Source organism: Labeo rohita, chromosome 7, assembly GCF_022985175.1.
Source record: "Labeo rohita strain BAU-BD-2019 chromosome 7, IGBB_LRoh.1.0, whole genome shotgun sequence".
NCBI classification, from domain to species: Eukaryota; Metazoa; Chordata; class Actinopteri; order Cypriniformes; family Cyprinidae; genus Labeo; species Labeo rohita.
This window is the reverse complement of record NC_066875.1, coordinates 60,241,588-60,259,443: the sequence shown is the minus strand read 5'-3', so window position 1 is coordinate 60,259,443 and position 17,856 is coordinate 60,241,588. Positions and strand designations below refer to the sequence as shown.

The 17,856-nt window shown below is 38.4% G+C and overlaps 2 protein-coding genes across 2 annotated transcripts; one reads left to right on the top strand and one right to left on the bottom strand.

Moving 5' to 3' along the window:
- Positions 1 to 313: 313 nt before the first annotated feature.
- Positions 314 to 3,777, top strand: LOC127167938 (C-type lectin 1). The gene is made up of 4 exons (XM_051114367.1): positions 314 to 419; positions 1,253 to 1,612; positions 2,809 to 2,894; positions 2,973 to 3,777. Exons 2-4 carry the CDS (start codon positions 1,258 to 1,260, stop codon positions 3,105 to 3,107), a joined length of 576 nt encoding a protein of 191 aa, XP_050970324.1. The 5' UTR covers positions 314 to 419; positions 1,253 to 1,257; the 3' UTR covers positions 3,108 to 3,777.
- A 2,069-nt stretch (positions 3,778 to 5,846) lies between these two features.
- On the bottom strand, positions 5,847 to 9,948 carry LOC127167604 (snaclec purpureotin subunit beta). Its single transcript, XM_051113731.1, has 4 exons — positions 9,886 to 9,948; positions 8,279 to 8,597; positions 6,113 to 6,198; positions 5,847 to 6,030 (listed from the first exon to the last, which is right to left on the bottom strand). The coding sequence occupies exons 1-4, from the start codon at positions 9,946 to 9,948 to the stop codon at positions 5,914 to 5,916; spliced, it is 585 nt and encodes a 194-aa protein (XP_050969688.1). The 3' UTR covers positions 5,847 to 5,913.
- Positions 9,949 to 17,856: the final 7,908 nt, after the last annotated feature.

Genomic DNA, 17,856 nt, shown 5'->3' with positions numbered 1-17,856 from the left:
ATTACAATTTTTTCCACCCACATGTGAAAATACTAAATATTATATCAAATTATAATGTCATATATAGGCTATAAAATCTGCAGTACATATATACATACAAGGAATAAATACTTAACATTTATAGACAAGGGGAAAAAAAACAGTGTGACATATAACGTAGCCTATATTTGCTGAGTTTCAGTTCAGTTTTCTGACAGAAAGGAAACTCAAATGGCAGAAAGCGACATCCTGTTTGTTTTTTGTTTAAGTTGATTTTGTTGGTATGAGGAAGGCGCACACAAACACAAAACATATCAGCTCCAGGTTTCTAGCATTGCTAACTTGTCTATAATTCACATAATAAATAATAGTTTAGCATTTGGATGCATCGCAAATATGGAAATATTATGGACTATTTGGATTTGTGCCGAATGAGAGAGGTAGGATACAAGAGCACAAAGCTCCATTTCACACACAGTTGAGTGCACAAACCTTTAAAGCAGGGGTGTCAAACTCTGGTCCTGGAGAGTTTAGATGCAACCCTAATTAAACACACCTGATCCAACTAATCAAGTCCTTCAGGCTTAATTGAAAACTGCATAATATGTGTGTTGGAGCAAGGTTGGAACAAAACTCTGCAGAGCTGTGGCCCTCCAGGAACTGAGTTTGACACCCCTGCTTTAAAGTTTTACTCCTTTGTCAGCGAGAGACGCGTTCAGAATCAGCACACGGTCAACTCGGCGTTCGCTGTTCTTCTGTTATTAAACAGCATTGCATTACTGCGGGCGCCCCTTTCTGGATTGAAAGATGCCCGTACCGTGACAGTTCAGTACGAATACATGTATCGTTACACCCCTAATATATATATATATATTTTGTCAGTCATTTAGGGTTTGAACAACATATTAAACACAAAGGTGATTTCTGAAGTGTCTGGCTGACACACTTTACAAATCACATAATCGCCACCGACACACTTTGAATGTTATTTTCAATGTAAAATAGATGTGTCACTATCAAACACCTAAACAAAGCATGACAGGCTTATAAAACACTTTACAAAGTGGAAAGATCCCACACAGTCTTTCTGTCTCTGTTTATTTGTGCATCTGTGCGATTATTTGTTGGCGTGTCGTCATGAGGACTGATTTCATCTGTATGTTGTCATCATGTGAGTTTTTATCAAAAACTGATTCTTAACATTTAAATTGCTCCTTAATATAATTTTTTTTTCTTTGAAGGTAAAATGTTTGTATCTTTCTTTCTCCTTCAGCTCTGATGTGTGTGACGTTCTCGCAGCTTCATGACTATTTCTTTGTGCCTGAGAAAGTGAACTGGACAACTGCGCAGACATACTGCAGACAGCATTACACTGATCTCGCCACCATTGACAACCAACAAGATAATGATAATGTGCTAAACACAGCAGGGTACTCAAACTCTTGGATCGGACTCTATCGGACTTCGGGTGACACTCCTTTAATCTGGTCGGATGGGAGCAACCTCACATATTCAGACTGGGGTGCTGGACAACCCAGCAATAATAATAACGCTCAGTGGTGTGTTAGTATTTACAGTCAGCGCTGGAATGACAAAGAATGTTACTACATTTTTCCTTTTGTGTGTTATCTTGGTGAGTTCATTCTATCTTAATGTACATCCCCCATTTTTTTGCTCAATGAATGATTTAGGAAATTATATATAGATATATAGAAATGTGTCATTCCATCATTGTCTCACCAATGGATCCCCTGCAGTGAATGGGTACCACTTTTATTCATTTTAGCCAGAGGCAACGGTTTGACATTAAAAAATGTCTTGATGGATTTTGTTTCAGTTTTTGTCTTCTCAAGACGTTAAATGATGGACTGGAGTGGTGTGGATTACTACGTGTTTTTATCAGCTGTTTGGACTCTCATTCTGACGGCACCCATTCACTGCGGGGAATCTATTGGCATTTATATAAATCTGATGAACGAACTCATCAGTTCAAACTTGGATGGCCTTTTCAGCAAACCTTCATTTTTGGGTGAACATTTTTTTTATTAAATCCTTCAGACATGTGAATGTCATGCTTGATAACTGAAATACTTAATATCTGATAAGATTTAATACAAGATTCTAAATAAGATGCATAAAAGCCAAAAATTGGTCGAAGCCTGTAAATGAATGTAGCTGGATTGTCAAAGCTAGTCTCTGTATCAGCATGTCTCACACTGAGCTTTGACAGTTTGTACAGAGACATTCATATTTGTGACAAAACCAGTCATAAGGGTCAATATTTCAAAACTGTGATCAATACATCAACTGACATCGACTTCGAACTGATCCTGAAATCCTGATGAGAAAACACGACTATTGTTTAAATTGGTGATTTGATATGAATTCATACAATTTAATTCATACAAAACGTGTGATTTGTTTAAAAAGTATGCATGCAGCCTCTTAGTGGCGTATGAGCAGACATAGATGGATTTGCCACCAATTTGCCAAAATGTAAAATAGTTATGGATTTGAAGTCCAATTCAAAAATGTTATCTCCTTTAAAGTGTAATAAAGTGTTGGTACCCAACCCTGTTCCTGGAGATCAACCTTCCTGCAGAGTTCAGCTCCAACCCCGATCAAACACACCTGTCTGTAATTATCAAGTGCTCCTTCAGATCCTAATTAGTTTGTTCAGGTGTGTTTGATCAGGGTTGGAGCTGAACTAGGTACTTCTGCAGGAACAGGGTTGAGCATCCCTGATCTAGCTGAAATTTTGTTTTGTTCTTAGTTTATGCTCGATTGCACATTGTTCTTTATGACTCTGAATGCTTGTGTTTGTCACAGAGAGGAAGAAAATGACTGTGAGAGTGGAGTTGAAATCGAGTCAAAATCTGAACGATCCTGCAGTGATGAACGAGATTTTGGCAAAGGTGAGAATCTCACACACTTCATCATACATAGGAAAATACATCAGTGCAATCAAACTAAAGTCTGATTGTGTTCCTCAGATGGAGCAGATACTGAAGGAGAAGGGCTTGGAAGAGCATGCTAAATTGTTGTGGAGAAACCAGTCCAAAGGGAATGTCTTACAAAAGAAGCAACAGAAGAGCGACGCTAATCAGACTTGCCTTACAAACAAGTAGGGTTGGGTATCGAGAACCGGTTCCAAATTTCCAAGAACCAGGTATTCGATAGGACATGTGCATTTCGATTCCGCTTAACGATTCCTCCTGTGGCAATTTAATGTGATTTTAACTGATTTGCGCACAGGACGTGAAAGAACTTGAGCGATGTTTGCGTGCAGCACACACATCTGAATTATATAACCTTCTTTGACTAACTGTTAGCATGCTGTTCATATTCAATCCTTAGTAATGTACAGAGAGAATGCTGTATCTGTCTCTATTTATCTTCATGTCCACAATCTTTCCAGGGTGTCTCGTTATATGATAAACTCTTGTGTATTTATCAAGTGTGGATTCACGTAGAAATGTTCATTTAGCATTGCTCTCTGAATTACGGCTCTGAAATCATATCTGCATGGCATTATTAGTTTTGAATAGACAAAATTTGAAAGCCTAAACGCAAACTACTGGCAAAAACAACGATCAAGATCACTGTAGTTCATGTAAGCACAACACAGCAGTGACAGTTGGATTAAAAGTATATTTATATATTCAGTGTATATTCAGCTCTTATGTCCAAATTATTACCATAGCTGATAAAACAGTGTAAAAAAAAAAAAATCTAGTCTAGTGTAATGCATTTCCCAACTAGACCCAGGTCTGCTTTTTTCAGTAATTCAACTCAAATTGTGAAACTTGTGTATTAAATAAATTCAGTGCACACAGACTGAGTCTGAGTCTTTGGTTCTTTTAATTGTGATGATTTTGGCTCACATTTAACAAAAACCCACCAATTCACTCTCTCAACAAATTAGAACATGGCAACATGCCAATCAGTTAATCAACTCAAAACACCTGCAAAAGTTTCCTGAGCCTTCAAAATGGTCTTTCAGTTTGGTTCACTAGGCTACACAATCATGGGGAAGACTGCTGATCTGACATTTGTCCTGAAGACATTCATTGACACCCTTCACAAGAAGGGTAAGACACAAACATTCATTGCCAAAGAAACTGGCTGTTCACAGAGTGCTGCATCCAAGCATGTTAACAGAAAGTTGAGTGGAAGGAAAACGTTTTAAAGAAAAAGATGCACAACCAACCGAGAGAACCGCAGTCTTGAGAATCTTGTCAAGCAAAATTGATTCAAGAATTTGGGTGAACTTAAACACCGAAACACTGTCAAAGAAACCTGGGCTTCCGAGCTACCTCAGCAGTGCCACAGACTGATCACCTCCGTGCCACGCTGAATTGAGGCAGTAATTAAAGCAAAAGGAGCCCCTACCAAGTATTGAGTACAGTAAATCAACAAACTTTTCAGAAGGCCAACAATTCGCTAAAAATGTTTATTTATTTTTTTTTATTGGTCTTATGAAGTATTCTAATTTGTTGGTGGGTAACATGATGTCATGGATGGAGTAAAAACTTGTGAGGTTTTCTGTCGGCACAGGCTTTTATTCAAAATTACCACTTCATGCAAACACAAACAGGACGATGCAGTGTCTGATCTAAACCACACGAAGACCAGATGAGCTTCTTGTTTTGATCTATAAGACATTAATGGTTTGAAATGTTTAAGAAGTGACACAGAGTATGAACTCTCTAAAAAGTATTTTAGAATATGTAGGAATCATGGATACATCGACTTGTCCTGTTATAATGTACTGAATTTGTGGTTTTTATTAGCTTTTGACAGTCCAGTGTAGGGTTGGTTATCGAAAATCTCTATTCTTTCAAAAACATTGATTCATCCAGTAATGAACCAAGTAAATCTTGAGTGAATCACTGAATCATTTACTTATAAATTAGGCCTACATGTGATTTTGTTTAGTTGTCTAATGTTTTTTTTTCTTCTTTAGAATCCTAACAGAATCACAACTTCCATTTTTAACAACCCAGTTTATCCAGAATCACACAGCTCTATTTTGCAAACAGCTCTTAAATGAATCTTGCTTCTATGTAGCCTGTTATTTTTTGTTTATGGTGTTCAGCTGCAACTAAATGTTTAGCAAAAGAGAAACTGCTTGATATCATCTTTTATTCACATTGTAATCTGGGAATCGAAAAGAATCGGAATCAATAAGCAGAATCGGAATTGATAATATTCTAACGATACCCAACCCTAGTCCAGTAACCTATCCAGTTTTTATCCTCAGACCAGTTCAATGCAATTCCTAAACAGTCATTCAGTTAAAGCATTAGAATAATTTACCAATGGTCTTTCATGTTTATGAATACACTTTAAAAGTCTAAAATATCAAATGCAAACATGCATCAATAAGAAATGTAATATTTGTATTATTAGCTTTTGAAAGTTTAGATTTACACTGCATAGGGATTTGGGAAATCAGACTATAAACGTTTGAAATATGTGATGAAACCATGTTTTATTGAAATAAATGTACTTACAGAAAATATCACTGTCCAGAACAAACTATGATGACGTTGCATGGTGGATGCAAAAATATCTGACGGAAATATTAAAGGTTTTGAAAGTGTTTAAAATGTTTCCCCTCAATAAAGTGCCTGATCGTGCAGCAAAATAAAACTGCATTTCCATTCACGATGCAAAACAAAGCCTAGAGCTTATTTGCTTAATACATGCAAAGTACGTAAATAAACATGTCAAAGAAAGCGATGGCATGACATCAGAAAAGGTTTCTCAGGACAAAAGCAACTAAAATTGTTTATAACAAAATGAATTTTTTTTTGGCAAAATAGGACTAATAAATAAACAAGACTTAGAGGTGAGAAGAAATATATAGTTTTACTGTACATAAATATTTTTTTCCTGTTTTACAAAGAGTCAGTTCATATCTGTCAGGTCCTATTTCCATGAATTCATGTCATTCTCCAGCAGGTGGAAGATCTCTCCGTCTGACTGAACCCTCCACTGTAGTTTGGCGTCTTTAGGCATTCCCAGACTCACTAGTTTCTCCTGGATCTGAGATCATAACAGCCATGAGTTAGATACTAAACGCTCAGCTCGATCACATAAGGAATAATAAAAACTCAGTCTGACTCACCTTCTCCTTGATAAACACTTTCATTACAGGATCATTCACATTCTGACCTGATTTCAGCTTCACTCTCAGTATCTGCACCTTCTCTCCTGTAGCAACAGGTTGAGATGAGATTATGACGGGTGTCACAATGTTATGTGAAAAGTGTGTGGCGACAGGGCTGCTCTATTAATTCTTTTTTAACAATAAAAAAAAACAACCCAAAATAAATTTACTAGCCAAGTTATTTTTCCATGTCAAATGATTTGAAGGAAATGTTCAGCCAAAAATGAAAATTAGCTGCAAATGTTCTCATCCTCAGGCCGTCTGAGATGTAGATGTGTTTGTTTGAAGGATTAAAGAAGTACTTCACACCAAAATAAAGATTAGGATGAGTTTCTTTATTCATCAGACTTGGAGAAATGCGTCATTCCATCACTTGCTCACCAATGGGCCCTTTGGAGTGAATGGGTGCCGTCAGAACGAGAGTCCAAACAGCTGATAAAAACATCACAATAACTCAAAATAACATTTCCTCCATTGACAAAGTGTTCTGGTCTTAATCAGTAAAGAAATCTGCACAGATCAAGCACTGTTTACAAGACAAAACAGCAGCTCTAAAGAAATCTAAACAAATATGCGGCTGGATTTTGATGTGAGAGACAACAGGAAGACGCATTACTATGGATTATGGACTCATATTTTAGTTCGGAATGTCTTGATGATGCATTTTTTTCAGCTTTTGTCTTCTCAAGATGTTAACTGATGGACTGGAGTGGGTTTGGACGGCACCCATTCGCTGCAAAGGATCCATTGGTGAAACACAATGACATATTTCTCCAAATCTGATGAAGAAACAAACTCATCTACATCTCAGATGGCCTGAGGCTGAGCACATTTTCAATTTTAGGTGAAATGTTTCTTTAAGGCTTTAAACAAAACACAATGGTTTAAGTTAAACCCAGCATAAAATGTAAATGTACCATTTATTTTCTGAACGTTATAGATCTCATTGTAAGCAGATCATCTCTGTGCATGTGTTTCATTTTTAAACAATGTTTTGACCTCATAATGTTCAGTTAGAATGTCATAACAGGAAATTCTGGTGAAAATTACAGACTTCTCCTCATTTAAGCCCCCCTGCATTTTTGAGACACGCCCACATCTCAACATCCAATCAACAAGTGATGCACAAAACCAAGCCCCACCCCACATTTGTTCTTTTAGGTATACACTGATCAGTAAGATTTTGAATGTTTTTTAAAGATGTTTCTTATGCTTATTAAGGCTGCATTTATTTGATCAAAAATACAGAAAAAAACAATAACATTGCAAAATGTTATTACAATTAAAATTTTTATTTGAATATACTTAAAAATATAATTTATTCCTGTGACGCAAAGCTGAATTTTCATCAGCTGTTACTCCAGTCTTCAGTGTCACATGATCCTTCAGAAATCATTCTAATATGCTGATTTATTATTAGAATTATCAATGTTGGAAACAGTTGTGCTGACAAATATTTTTTTAGAAACTGTGATACTTTTTTCAGGATTCTTTGATCAATAAAAGGTTAAAAAGAACAGCATTTAAAATAGAAAGGTTGACTAACAATATACACTACTGTTCAAAAGTACTGTTTTTGAAAAAAAACAAAAAAACACCAAGAATGTGTTACATTAATAAAAAGTGATAGCATAGTTTTACATTGCTAGATTTATATTTTGAATAAATGCTGTTCTTTTTAACTTGTTATTCATCAAAGAATCCTGAAAAAAAGAATCGCAGGTTCCAAAAAAATATTTGTCAGCACAACTGTTTCCAACATTGATAATTCTAATAATAAATCAGCATATTAGAATGATTTCTGAAGGATCATGTGACACTGAAGACTGGAGTAACAGCTGATGAAAATTCAGCTTTGCATCACAAGAATAAATTATATTTTAAAGTATATTAAAATAAAACCCATTATTTTATATTGTAAAAACATTTTGCAATATTATTGTTTTTTTCTGTATTTTTGGTCAAATAAATGCAGCCTTGATGAGCATAAGAGACTTCTTTAAAAGCATTACAAGTCTAACTGATCCCAATATTTTGAGCAGTAGTGCGTGTCACAATATGGAACAAAGACCTGTTGCTACTTCACGGCGACTTTATTAAGAATCTGATGTAAAAGCAGCTCACCGTCTTGGCAGACGAACGGTCTCGTATCATTGCAGTTCTGATCGACCCACGTGTTTATATCTGACAGTCTTTGTGCAACACAAGCTCCAGAGTCATTAGGCTCACGGACGGACCAGCGTCTGAACGAGGAGCTGCTGTTATCCGACCATCTGAAAGTATCTTTAAAGAGGCCGATGAACACCAGAGCTCCCGGCGGCACCAACACTTGGACACGCAGGTTCTCATCCAGGTTCCTCACGCTGACCAGATCGGTGTGATTCTGCCTGCAGAACGTCTGAGCGTCTTTCCAGTTCTTGTTTTGATCGACAAACACGTACCTCTGAAGGGCGTTTTCGTTTCCTGTGACACAATAAGATATACTGTATGTTCATTACAGCCTAAACACCGCTAAATAAACTAAATGAGCCTTGCACTTGCTAATACAAGAAGGCAGTATACATCATCTGAAAGCTGAATAATTAAGCTTTCCATTGAGGAAAATATTTGGCTGAGATACAATTATTTGAAAATCTGCAATCTGAGGGTGCAAAAAAAAAAATTTAAATATTGAGAAAATCACCTTTAAAGTTGTCCAAATGAAGTTCTTAGCAATGAATATTACTAATCAAAAATAAAGTTTTGATATATTTACGGTAGGAAATTTACAAAATATCTTCATGGAACATGATCTTTACTTAATATCACAATGATTTTTGGCATATCGATAATTTTGACCCATACAATGTATTGTTGGCTACTGCTACAAATATACCCGTGATACTTAAGACTGGTTTTGTGGTCCAGGGTCAAATATAACAATAAAATGTAAAAAAAAATACATAATGCATTGTTTCTGAATTTTCAAATGTTAACCGATTTCAAATGTACAACAAATTTTACATGACATAAATACATAGATATACATACATACAAAAATGATAACTGTAACGGAAAGATTTATTGGACGTAATCTCTAATGGCTATAAATATCTAAATGGTCCTAAAAACAGGCTTGGATTGGAAAACAGGACTTAAATTTGGAGAGAAATACAAGACATTTAGGCCTAAGATTAATGTATTTGAATATTTAGTATTTGCATATAAAATTTGCATTCATTTTGGATCAGTTTTAACAAATCTAATGAACTTAATGTGATGCATATTTGTCAGTCACACAGAAGATTTCTGAAAGATTTCTCTCAAAAAATCATGACAATTTTATAACTATTTGCATCTATGTGATTTTATTGGACTAATCATATTTTCAAAATGCATTTATTCAAATTGCTTAGAATGAGCATAAACGATTAAATCCATTCATCTAAAAATGATTAAAAAATGGCTAGACATGGAACAAGCAATATTCAAGTTAGTTAAAATGTATGCGAAACAAATTGCATTTACTGATAATAAATACATAAAGCTGGTTATTGTGTATTTATAACCATCAGTTCATTTTTTTCAATTCTGTATGACTACCGAATATGCATCACATTAAGTTCATTAGTATAAAACTGTGTCATCCAAATGCATGGACATGCATTTCAAATGCATTAATCTTAAATTGGGGTCTAGATATTTTGTAGCATTACTGGTGCAGATGATCTGTGAATTTACTGTGTCCTTACCATCATAGCAAATGAACGGATATCGACTATAACACGAAACATCCCAAAACTCCCCACCGCCATCGACAGTGCAGCAGTTTTCATTTCCTCCAGCGTTGTCCAGCTGTCCGGCTCTCCAGCGTCTGTACTCGGTTTCTCCTTCCTTGTAGAAAGCACTGTCAGAAAGAGACCAAAGCCAGTTCGGCTCAGCTCTCTTCAGTCCGATCCACGCGTCCGGAGTTGTGATCCCGCTCACCGCGGCCTGCAGACTGCTAAAGTCTGCCGTGTCCTGAACGCTCGCCAGATCACAGTGAAAGCGTCTGCAGTAGATCTGGGCTTCGTCGAATGTTTTCGCCTCATTGACGAAGATAAACTGTTTGGAGGTCGCAGATGAGATGCATGTTCCTGTAAAAGAGCAGATTGGAAGTGTATAAGCAAATTTCTTGTATATATATTATCAAATCAATCAGTTTCTGAGTTTGTTAGAGGAAGCAACCAGGTTGCAGAAAGTCAAAATAAATGCATTAAGCAGATCAAACTAACGATGAATTCATATTAGATACATTTTTCCGTAATGAATTACTCATAAATATGTTCTTATACTCCGAAAATATGGGCCACTTCCACACAGTGAACTTTTTTTTTTTTTTTTTTTTTTTTAAGTTATATGAGATTTAACTTCAATTTTTAAGTCAGTTTATATAACTTGTACAGCCAATTTGATTATACTTAAAAATGTAAGGATGCAACTGAACTTAAATGCTGTTTTTTAAAGGTTTTTTTCAGTTTATTTAAATGTACAATGCTGGAAGTACTCTACAGAATAATTAGCTTTAAGTAATATAACAATAAATTATTATTTACTGAATGATGCACACAGTACTTACCCAAGACAAACAACATGAGATTCATTTCTGGACTCATGACTTCACACTCAATGCCAATGATTTCAGACAGTAATAATAAAAACTGAAAACAAAAAGACTGATTTAGTGAGAGTTCGTCCTTCATCACAAAATAGTAAGTGTCTTTACCTCTTAAACATAAAACACTTATAAAGAAAAATGAATGTTAAATGTCAAATGAAACGCAACACAAATTCAGGTCGGTCTGGATCAGATGCTGTCTTACCAGAGAAACGTTTCATGTTAGTATAAAAAGTAGGAACATTCTGAATGTGATAAACGATCTATTATACTATACATGATTGAGTTAATAGATTTTCAGCAAATTAGATTTACCTGTGATTACGGAGAAATAATTGAGCTTGCGTGTCGTGTTCACATAAAGATGAAGTCACAGATGGGAGCACAGATCTTTTTAAAGACTTATGCAAAACATCAACAAATCAGGGAAATGGGCAGCTGACATAAGGTCATTACCGAGGACCCAGAGTCCTCAACTATAGAACTACAGAAAATACCAGCCTGCTGAATCAGAGGAGGTCAGACTAGCATTACGTTCTTACGGACAACATATGCTTTTCGAATTTGTGTTATTAGCAAGTTTGCATCGCTAAATCTTGAATGACTGTTAACTAGTGAAATGACATTTAAACCCAGTCTTCAGAGCTTCTGTTAAAGGGCACGACAGATGAAGCCTCGATTCGAGGCTTGTTAACGTAGAAATCACTTTCATAGAAGCCTCACTTTCTGTCCACTTCTGATTCACTTTGCGTGTACATTTTCGACCTCCAGATCTTACTTTACATTGGGACCCATTCAGTGTTGGGGAGTAACTAGTCACATGTAACGGAATTACGTAATTTAATTACAAAATAAATGTAATTGTAATTGGTTGCAGTTACTGAGAAAAAATGTGTAATTAAGTTACAGTTACTTTTGAAAAATGTTAATGATTACAAAGGGGGTTTCATTTTTTTCACACACACACACACACATACACATTTAACAGACTTCTTTCATAAGTTGCACTGACTGCTCTAAAATGAGACACCAATGTTTCAGGAGTTTAGGACACAGAATAGGACACATGCTTATTCGATAATACTGGTAATACTTTATTTTCATGGTCCCTTTTGAACTGTTTTATTTCCTATTTGGGTTTATGCATATACAGTACTTTTTTTTTTAAGATTAATAGTTTTTTTTTAAAGGCATTGTTAGATGCTAGTGTTTCCTGTCATAACTATGCAAACATTCAAAACCAGTATCATAGCTATTAAACTATTTCTTGTTATGATTTCAAAACTGTATTTAACCTCAGAATGATCTCAAAGTAAATAAGAGGTGTTAAGTCTGAATTTGTGTGTGGCTGTGCTTTAAATCCAATTATTACACAGCTCTGTGGAATGCTTGATTCTGATTGGTCAGTCATGACATTCCATTATTCCCCAGTAACAACTGGTAAAAGCTAATAACACAGACTCATCCGGGCAACTGAAGTCACTTGATAGTTTTTCTTGGTGGAAGCTTTGCATTTGCTTAGCTAATAAAGTATTAAAACTCAGTTTAATATTATGTGTACAAGTTCTTAATTCTGTCATCCTGGTATCATGGACTCGTTCTATTGTTTCATACAAATGCAGCTGCTGCCATTTTGTTTTGTACACTGTAATAGATTATAAGATAACTAACAAACTAGTACTGTAAGTACTAGTACTTAATTATTTATGTGGTGAAATGTTGTGTAATAAAAGTGGTATGACTGCATCCCTTAAATGACTGTGTGGTTTGAACTTGCCACTTGCTAGCAACTCAGATCAGTGTTTTGTGTCTAATTATTTAGTTTTGTGGCAAGCAGCTGTGTAATAATTGGGATAATGTACATCCAGCCAGTTGTTATCGCAAAATATAATTTTCGCAATAAATTATCCATTGCAATAATTTTAATTTTAAGTGATAAAGGATTTTGAAAGTCTGACAGTAATCAGTGTTGAGTGCTACTGTAAAGTTAACTCTGCCTGGTTTAAATGTTTTAAAACGATTGACAGTTGAAAATATTAGAAATTTAGAAAAGTAATCAAAAGTAATAAGTTACATTACTTTAATGAAGTAATTGAAAAGTTACACTACTTATTACATTTTAAATTGAGTAACTTGTAATCTCTAACCTATTACGTTTCCAAAGTAACCTTCCCAACACTGGACCCATTTAATGATTTTACCGTGACGTCACTTCCCGTTTGTTGCGGTCGCACGCTTAGAGTTTGAGCTCCGTCAAGTTGATTTCTTATTGTCTATTTTTCAATCTAAAATCAATTTTATACACCATCATCTCTGTTTCTTATAACGTGTGAATATACCCCCTGTTGTATTTTACAACTAAAACATCCGGATTGCTTTGTTATCACTACTTTTGTTTTGATTTCCCGAGTTGCAGCACCAGCGTGGTTGCCGCTAATCCTGCTTGCATTGTTTACACACTATTTACACACATTACCATTGTTTACTCACTGTTACTTGCTTTAATTGAGTGCAGGTGAGGACACGTTCGAGCTGCACTCGTTGCAGCTGGAGCTGGAGGCCGTGGAGAAGCAGATTCAGGAGCTGTTGGTGAGGCAAACCGAGCTGAGAGAGCGGAGAGCTCTGGAATCCTCCCGGGTAAGTATACAGCGCGATACTAACACTCTGACCACCTCTACTCCGTGTGCTTCTCTGCACAGGTCCCGTGCACCCTGGACGCGATCTTCCCAGATGTCCTTCACTCCGGCGCCGGGACACCACGGACCCTGGGTGCAGCAGCAGCGGAAGACGCGAGCCAGGCCCCGGCCGAGGACCTCGCCCCCTCCGGTCTTCGAGATCTCCACCCGGAACCGCTTCGCTCCCCTCCGCAAAAACGGAACGCGACGCTGTGATCGTCGGAGACTCCATTGTCCGGTACGTCCGTGCTACTTTAGCTAAGGGTAAAGTCCACACCCACTGTTTTCCTGGTGCTCGCGTTCTCGATGTTTCTGCGCAGATACCCGCAATCGCAATTAAATATATGCCATATGCAATTAATAAATGAGTACACTATTCTTATATTACATCATATTGATATTCCTACTGACATTTAATGGCACTATTCAATGGGTAAATTAATTTATCAGAGTCAGAAATTCAACAAACACACACACGGTTAGGCTTTTTTGTGCATATAACATGAATCGATCTATGGAAATTGTGGTGAATGCTTCTTCCGACGGAGCTTCAGTCTTTTGACTGCTTTATTTTTACTAACCACCAGATTGCGCTGTTTTCGACACTCTCGGAGCTTTGAATCTTTTCCCGAAACAGAGGAAAGTCTCGGTACTTCACGAGGCTTCATTTGCTTTCCACGCCTTCTTCTTCTTCTTCTTTGGTGTTTAATGGCGGTTGGCAAACCAACTTGTAGGTGCATTACCGCCACCGACTGGACTGGAGTGTGGACAGGATACATGCTTATAGGATTAACATACTACGATAGATGTATGGGAATAAAAAAAAAAAAAAGAAACAAAAACAAAAAAAAACAGTCTAAATTCTTTTACTTAATTTCGTTTCTTTAATAAACTTAATAATATTATCATATATAGCTTTTTCCTTTAGTATACCTATTATAGAATAATCTTTATGCTCAGCTTTAATTAATGACTGAATAAAATGACGTCTTTCATTGTTGTATTTCCTGCAGTGAAGTATTACATGTTCAACTGTCTCTTGCTGACTACAGTGATTACATTCCCCAGTTGGGTGCTTGCCAATTTTAAACAGTGTACTATTCAATCCTGTATGGCCTATTCTCAGACGGGTTATAATATTCTCTTCATTTCTGTTCCTGCTCTCTTTCCTCCCAGCACCAACTTGTTGTTGAATATTATATAAGTGTCTTCCTGTTTCAATACCATCCCAGCGTACCTGCCATACCGATTGTGCATATTTCCTAATGAACACTTTAGCTTCTGCTTTACTTAATGGAACTTGTAAATCTATCTGCTTTATTTAAAGATTGTTTAGCCAAAACATCCACCTTCTCATTTCCTGCTACACCAACATGAGCAGGAACCCAAATAAATTGAATTGATATACCCATAAGCTTTATATTGTACAATTTATGGAATATTTCATTAATTATATCCATCCTAAAAGATGATCTGCCAGACCTTCCAGTGCTGAGTAGCTATCAGATGCAATAACTATGTTATCCATTCGCTTTTCTTCTGTCCACTGCAGGGCCATTAAAATTGCCAATATTTCTGTAGCATAAACTGATAAATGATTGGAAACTCTTTTCTTGATGTAAGAATCATTCACTGGAATATACACGGCTGCACCGGCATATCCTGTCTTCGGGTCTTTTGATCCATCCGTAAATAGAAACACTGAATCTTGGAAATGCCTCTCAATATAATTCCGTACTATATACCACACTGGAAGTTGATTAGATTGATCCTTTATTTCCTGTTGTATACTGAGGTCAACGGTTGGTAAGGGGAATATCCAGGGAGTGTCAGGACTCGGGTATGATCTGTCCATTTTGCTGGGGGGTTTTTCTATTTTTATTGTGTTTTTTTCGTTTTATTCGTTTTGTCTCATTTTTATCCTGTTTTATTCGTTTGGGTTTCTTTCTCTCTCTCGCCCTCGGTTATCTTTTGGGGTTTCTCTGTTTGTTCTGGCGCCAGCTGATTGTCCTCTGCAATCAGCGCGCCACTTGTTTGGCGCACCTGCTTCGCCTCACCTTTTAATTAGTCGGTCTATTTCTCCTGGCTGTTCTCTTTGTATTGTGTCAGTGTGTTCTGGGAGTTTGCGAGATCTTCTTTTGTTTGTCTCCAGTCTAGTCAAGTGTACTTAGATTCTTCTCTGCCCAGTTGGTGTAACGTTTGCTCTGCCCGTAGTGCTCGCTCTTCTTAGATTGTCTCTGTGGACCTGACCCGTGCTCTGGTTTTCGACGCTGTTTCTGGCTACCGTCCACATCTCTGTCTGCACCTCTCTCGACCCCGCTCCTCTTGACTATTCTCCTGCCTGCCGATTCGGATTCGTTGCCCTTCTTCTCTTCTGGCGCTGACGGAGGCTGAGCGCTCTGCCCGGACGGGGTTTGGATTATTTCTGGATTTTTGGATTTCGGAACTGTGCTTTTTTCTGTTTACGGACTATTTTTGCTTATCCATTTTTTGCCAGCGTACTGGCTAATAAAATTATTCTCTGCCTCATCCGCTCTTGGGTCCTTTCTGTCCTGACACCACACACTGACCAACAATGGACCCAGCGGAAGGATCGTCCCTGCAGTCTGCATTAGAACTTCAGGGAGCTATGTTGGGCCGTCACGAACAGGAACTGTCATCCACCCGCCACTCAGTGGACAACTTGTCGGCTCAGTTTGCGGGTTTGGTGGAGCGCCTCGATCGCCTCACACTTAGTGGTTTTGCCTCTGCTCCCTCAACGGTCGGCCCGTCCCCGTTGTCATCTGAACCTCGAGTGAATAATCCTCCCACGTATGCCGGTGAGCCTAAAAGCTGTAAATCATTCCTCATTCAGTGCGAGGTTGTTTTTTCTCTTCAGTCTAGAACCTACGCATCGGAAACTTCAAAAGTGGCATACGTCATTTCTTTGCTTACTGGCAGAGCGCGCGAATGGGGTACTGCTGTATGGGAGTCACAAGCCAGGTGCTGTTTTGAGTTGGAAAGCTTCAAAGACGAGATGATTAAGACTTTTGATCAATCTGTTTTTGGTAAGGAAGCGTCAAGGCTGTTGGCGTCCATTCAACAAGGCAGACGATCTGTGGCAGATTATTCAGTTGAGTTCCGCACTCTGGCCGCTACTTCTGGGTGGAATGCTGAGGCACTGGTTGCACGTTTTTTAGAGGGACTTAACGACGCCTTCAAAGATGAACTGTACGCTCGCGAGGTTCCGGATCGTCTAGACGATTTAATCAGTCTTGCCCTCCGCTTGGACGCCAGGAGAGAGCTGCGCCGTTGTGCTCGGATGCGCACTGAGCCTGTCGCGTCTACTCCTCTTGCCCCGAGTTCAGACGAGAGTGAGCCTATGCAGGTTGACCGCTTGCGCCTAACGGCTAAAGAGAAACAACGCCGCCTGCTGGAGGGTCTTTGTTTGTACTGCGCAGCTCAAGGTCATCATGCTCAGTCTTGCCCTGTTAAACAGTCCCGTCCGCCTCAAAGGGTTAATATGAGTGGTACGGTTATTTCCTCCACTCATGGGTCACGTACTAAGTTGTCTGTGTCCATAATCACTAAACATGCTTCTTTTAAGGGTTCAGCTCTCATTGACTCTGGAGCAGAGGGTAACTTCATTGATGAGGAGTGGGCGCGTACCCGGGGAATTCTCCTCCAACCCCTTTCTTCGCCTATTATCGCTCATGGGTTCGACGGCCGGCCTCTGATGAGGCTCTCGCAGATCACGGACTCGGTGAGTCTCCTTACCTCGGGGAATCATCGGGAGGAGATCAGGTTTTTAGTGTGCAAGTCCCCGTCTGCCCCTATGGTTTTGGGTCACCCCTGGCTCACTCGTCATGGGCCGTTCATTAACTGGGCAGACAATTCAATTAATTCTTGGAGTTTATATTGTCATACACACTGTCTTGTGGCTGCTCCTTCTCCGGTGTCTGTTTCTGTGTCCCTACAGGAAGAGGAGATGGATCTCTCCCGGGTCCCCTCCTGCTATCATGATCTGCGGGCGGTGTTCAGCAGGTCCCGAGCTGTCTCTCTCCCACCCCATCGACCGTATGACTGTGCCATTGACCTCCTCCCTGGTACTTCTCCGCCTCGTGGTCGGCTTTACTCCCTCTCCGCGCCTGAGCGGGAGGCTATGGAGAAGTATTTAAATGATTCTCTGGCCGCCGGGATTATTCGTCCATCCTCTTCTCCGGCTGGAGCGGGATTCTTCTTTGTGAAAAAGAAGGATGGCTCTCTGCGTCCCTGCATAGACTATCAAGGGCTGAATGACATCACTGTCAAAAACCGGTACCCCCTGCCGCTGATGTCTTCGGCCTTCGATCTCTTGCAGGGAGCTGAGTTTTTCACAAAGTTGGACCTTCGCAACGCTTACCATCTAGTTC

Excerpts from the sequence above, each read along its gene's own strand:
- LOC127167938 (XM_051114367.1), top strand. The coding sequence starts at position 1,258 with ATGTGTGTGACGTTCTCGCAGCTTCATGACTATTTCTTTGTGCCTGAG. Across the intron at positions 1,613-2,808 it reads TCCTTTTGTGTGTTATCTTG|AGAGGAAGAAAATGACTGTG; the intron begins GTGAGTTCATTC and ends TGTTTGTCACAG. Across the intron at positions 2,895-2,972 it reads TGAACGAGATTTTGGCAAAG|ATGGAGCAGATACTGAAGGA; the intron begins GTGAGAATCTCA and ends TGTGTTCCTCAG.
- LOC127167604 (XM_051113731.1), bottom strand. The coding sequence starts at position 9,948 with ATGGCGGTGGGGAGTTTTGGGATGTTTCGTGTTATAGTCGATATCCGT. Across the intron at positions 8,598-9,885 it reads TCCGTTCATTTGCTATGATG|AGGTACGTGTTTGTCGATCA; the intron begins GTAAGGACACAG and ends AACGCCCTTCAG. Across the intron at positions 6,199-8,278 it reads ACCGTTCGTCTGCCAAGACG|GAGAGAAGGTGCAGATACTG; the intron begins GTGAGCTGCTTT and ends CTGTTGCTACAG.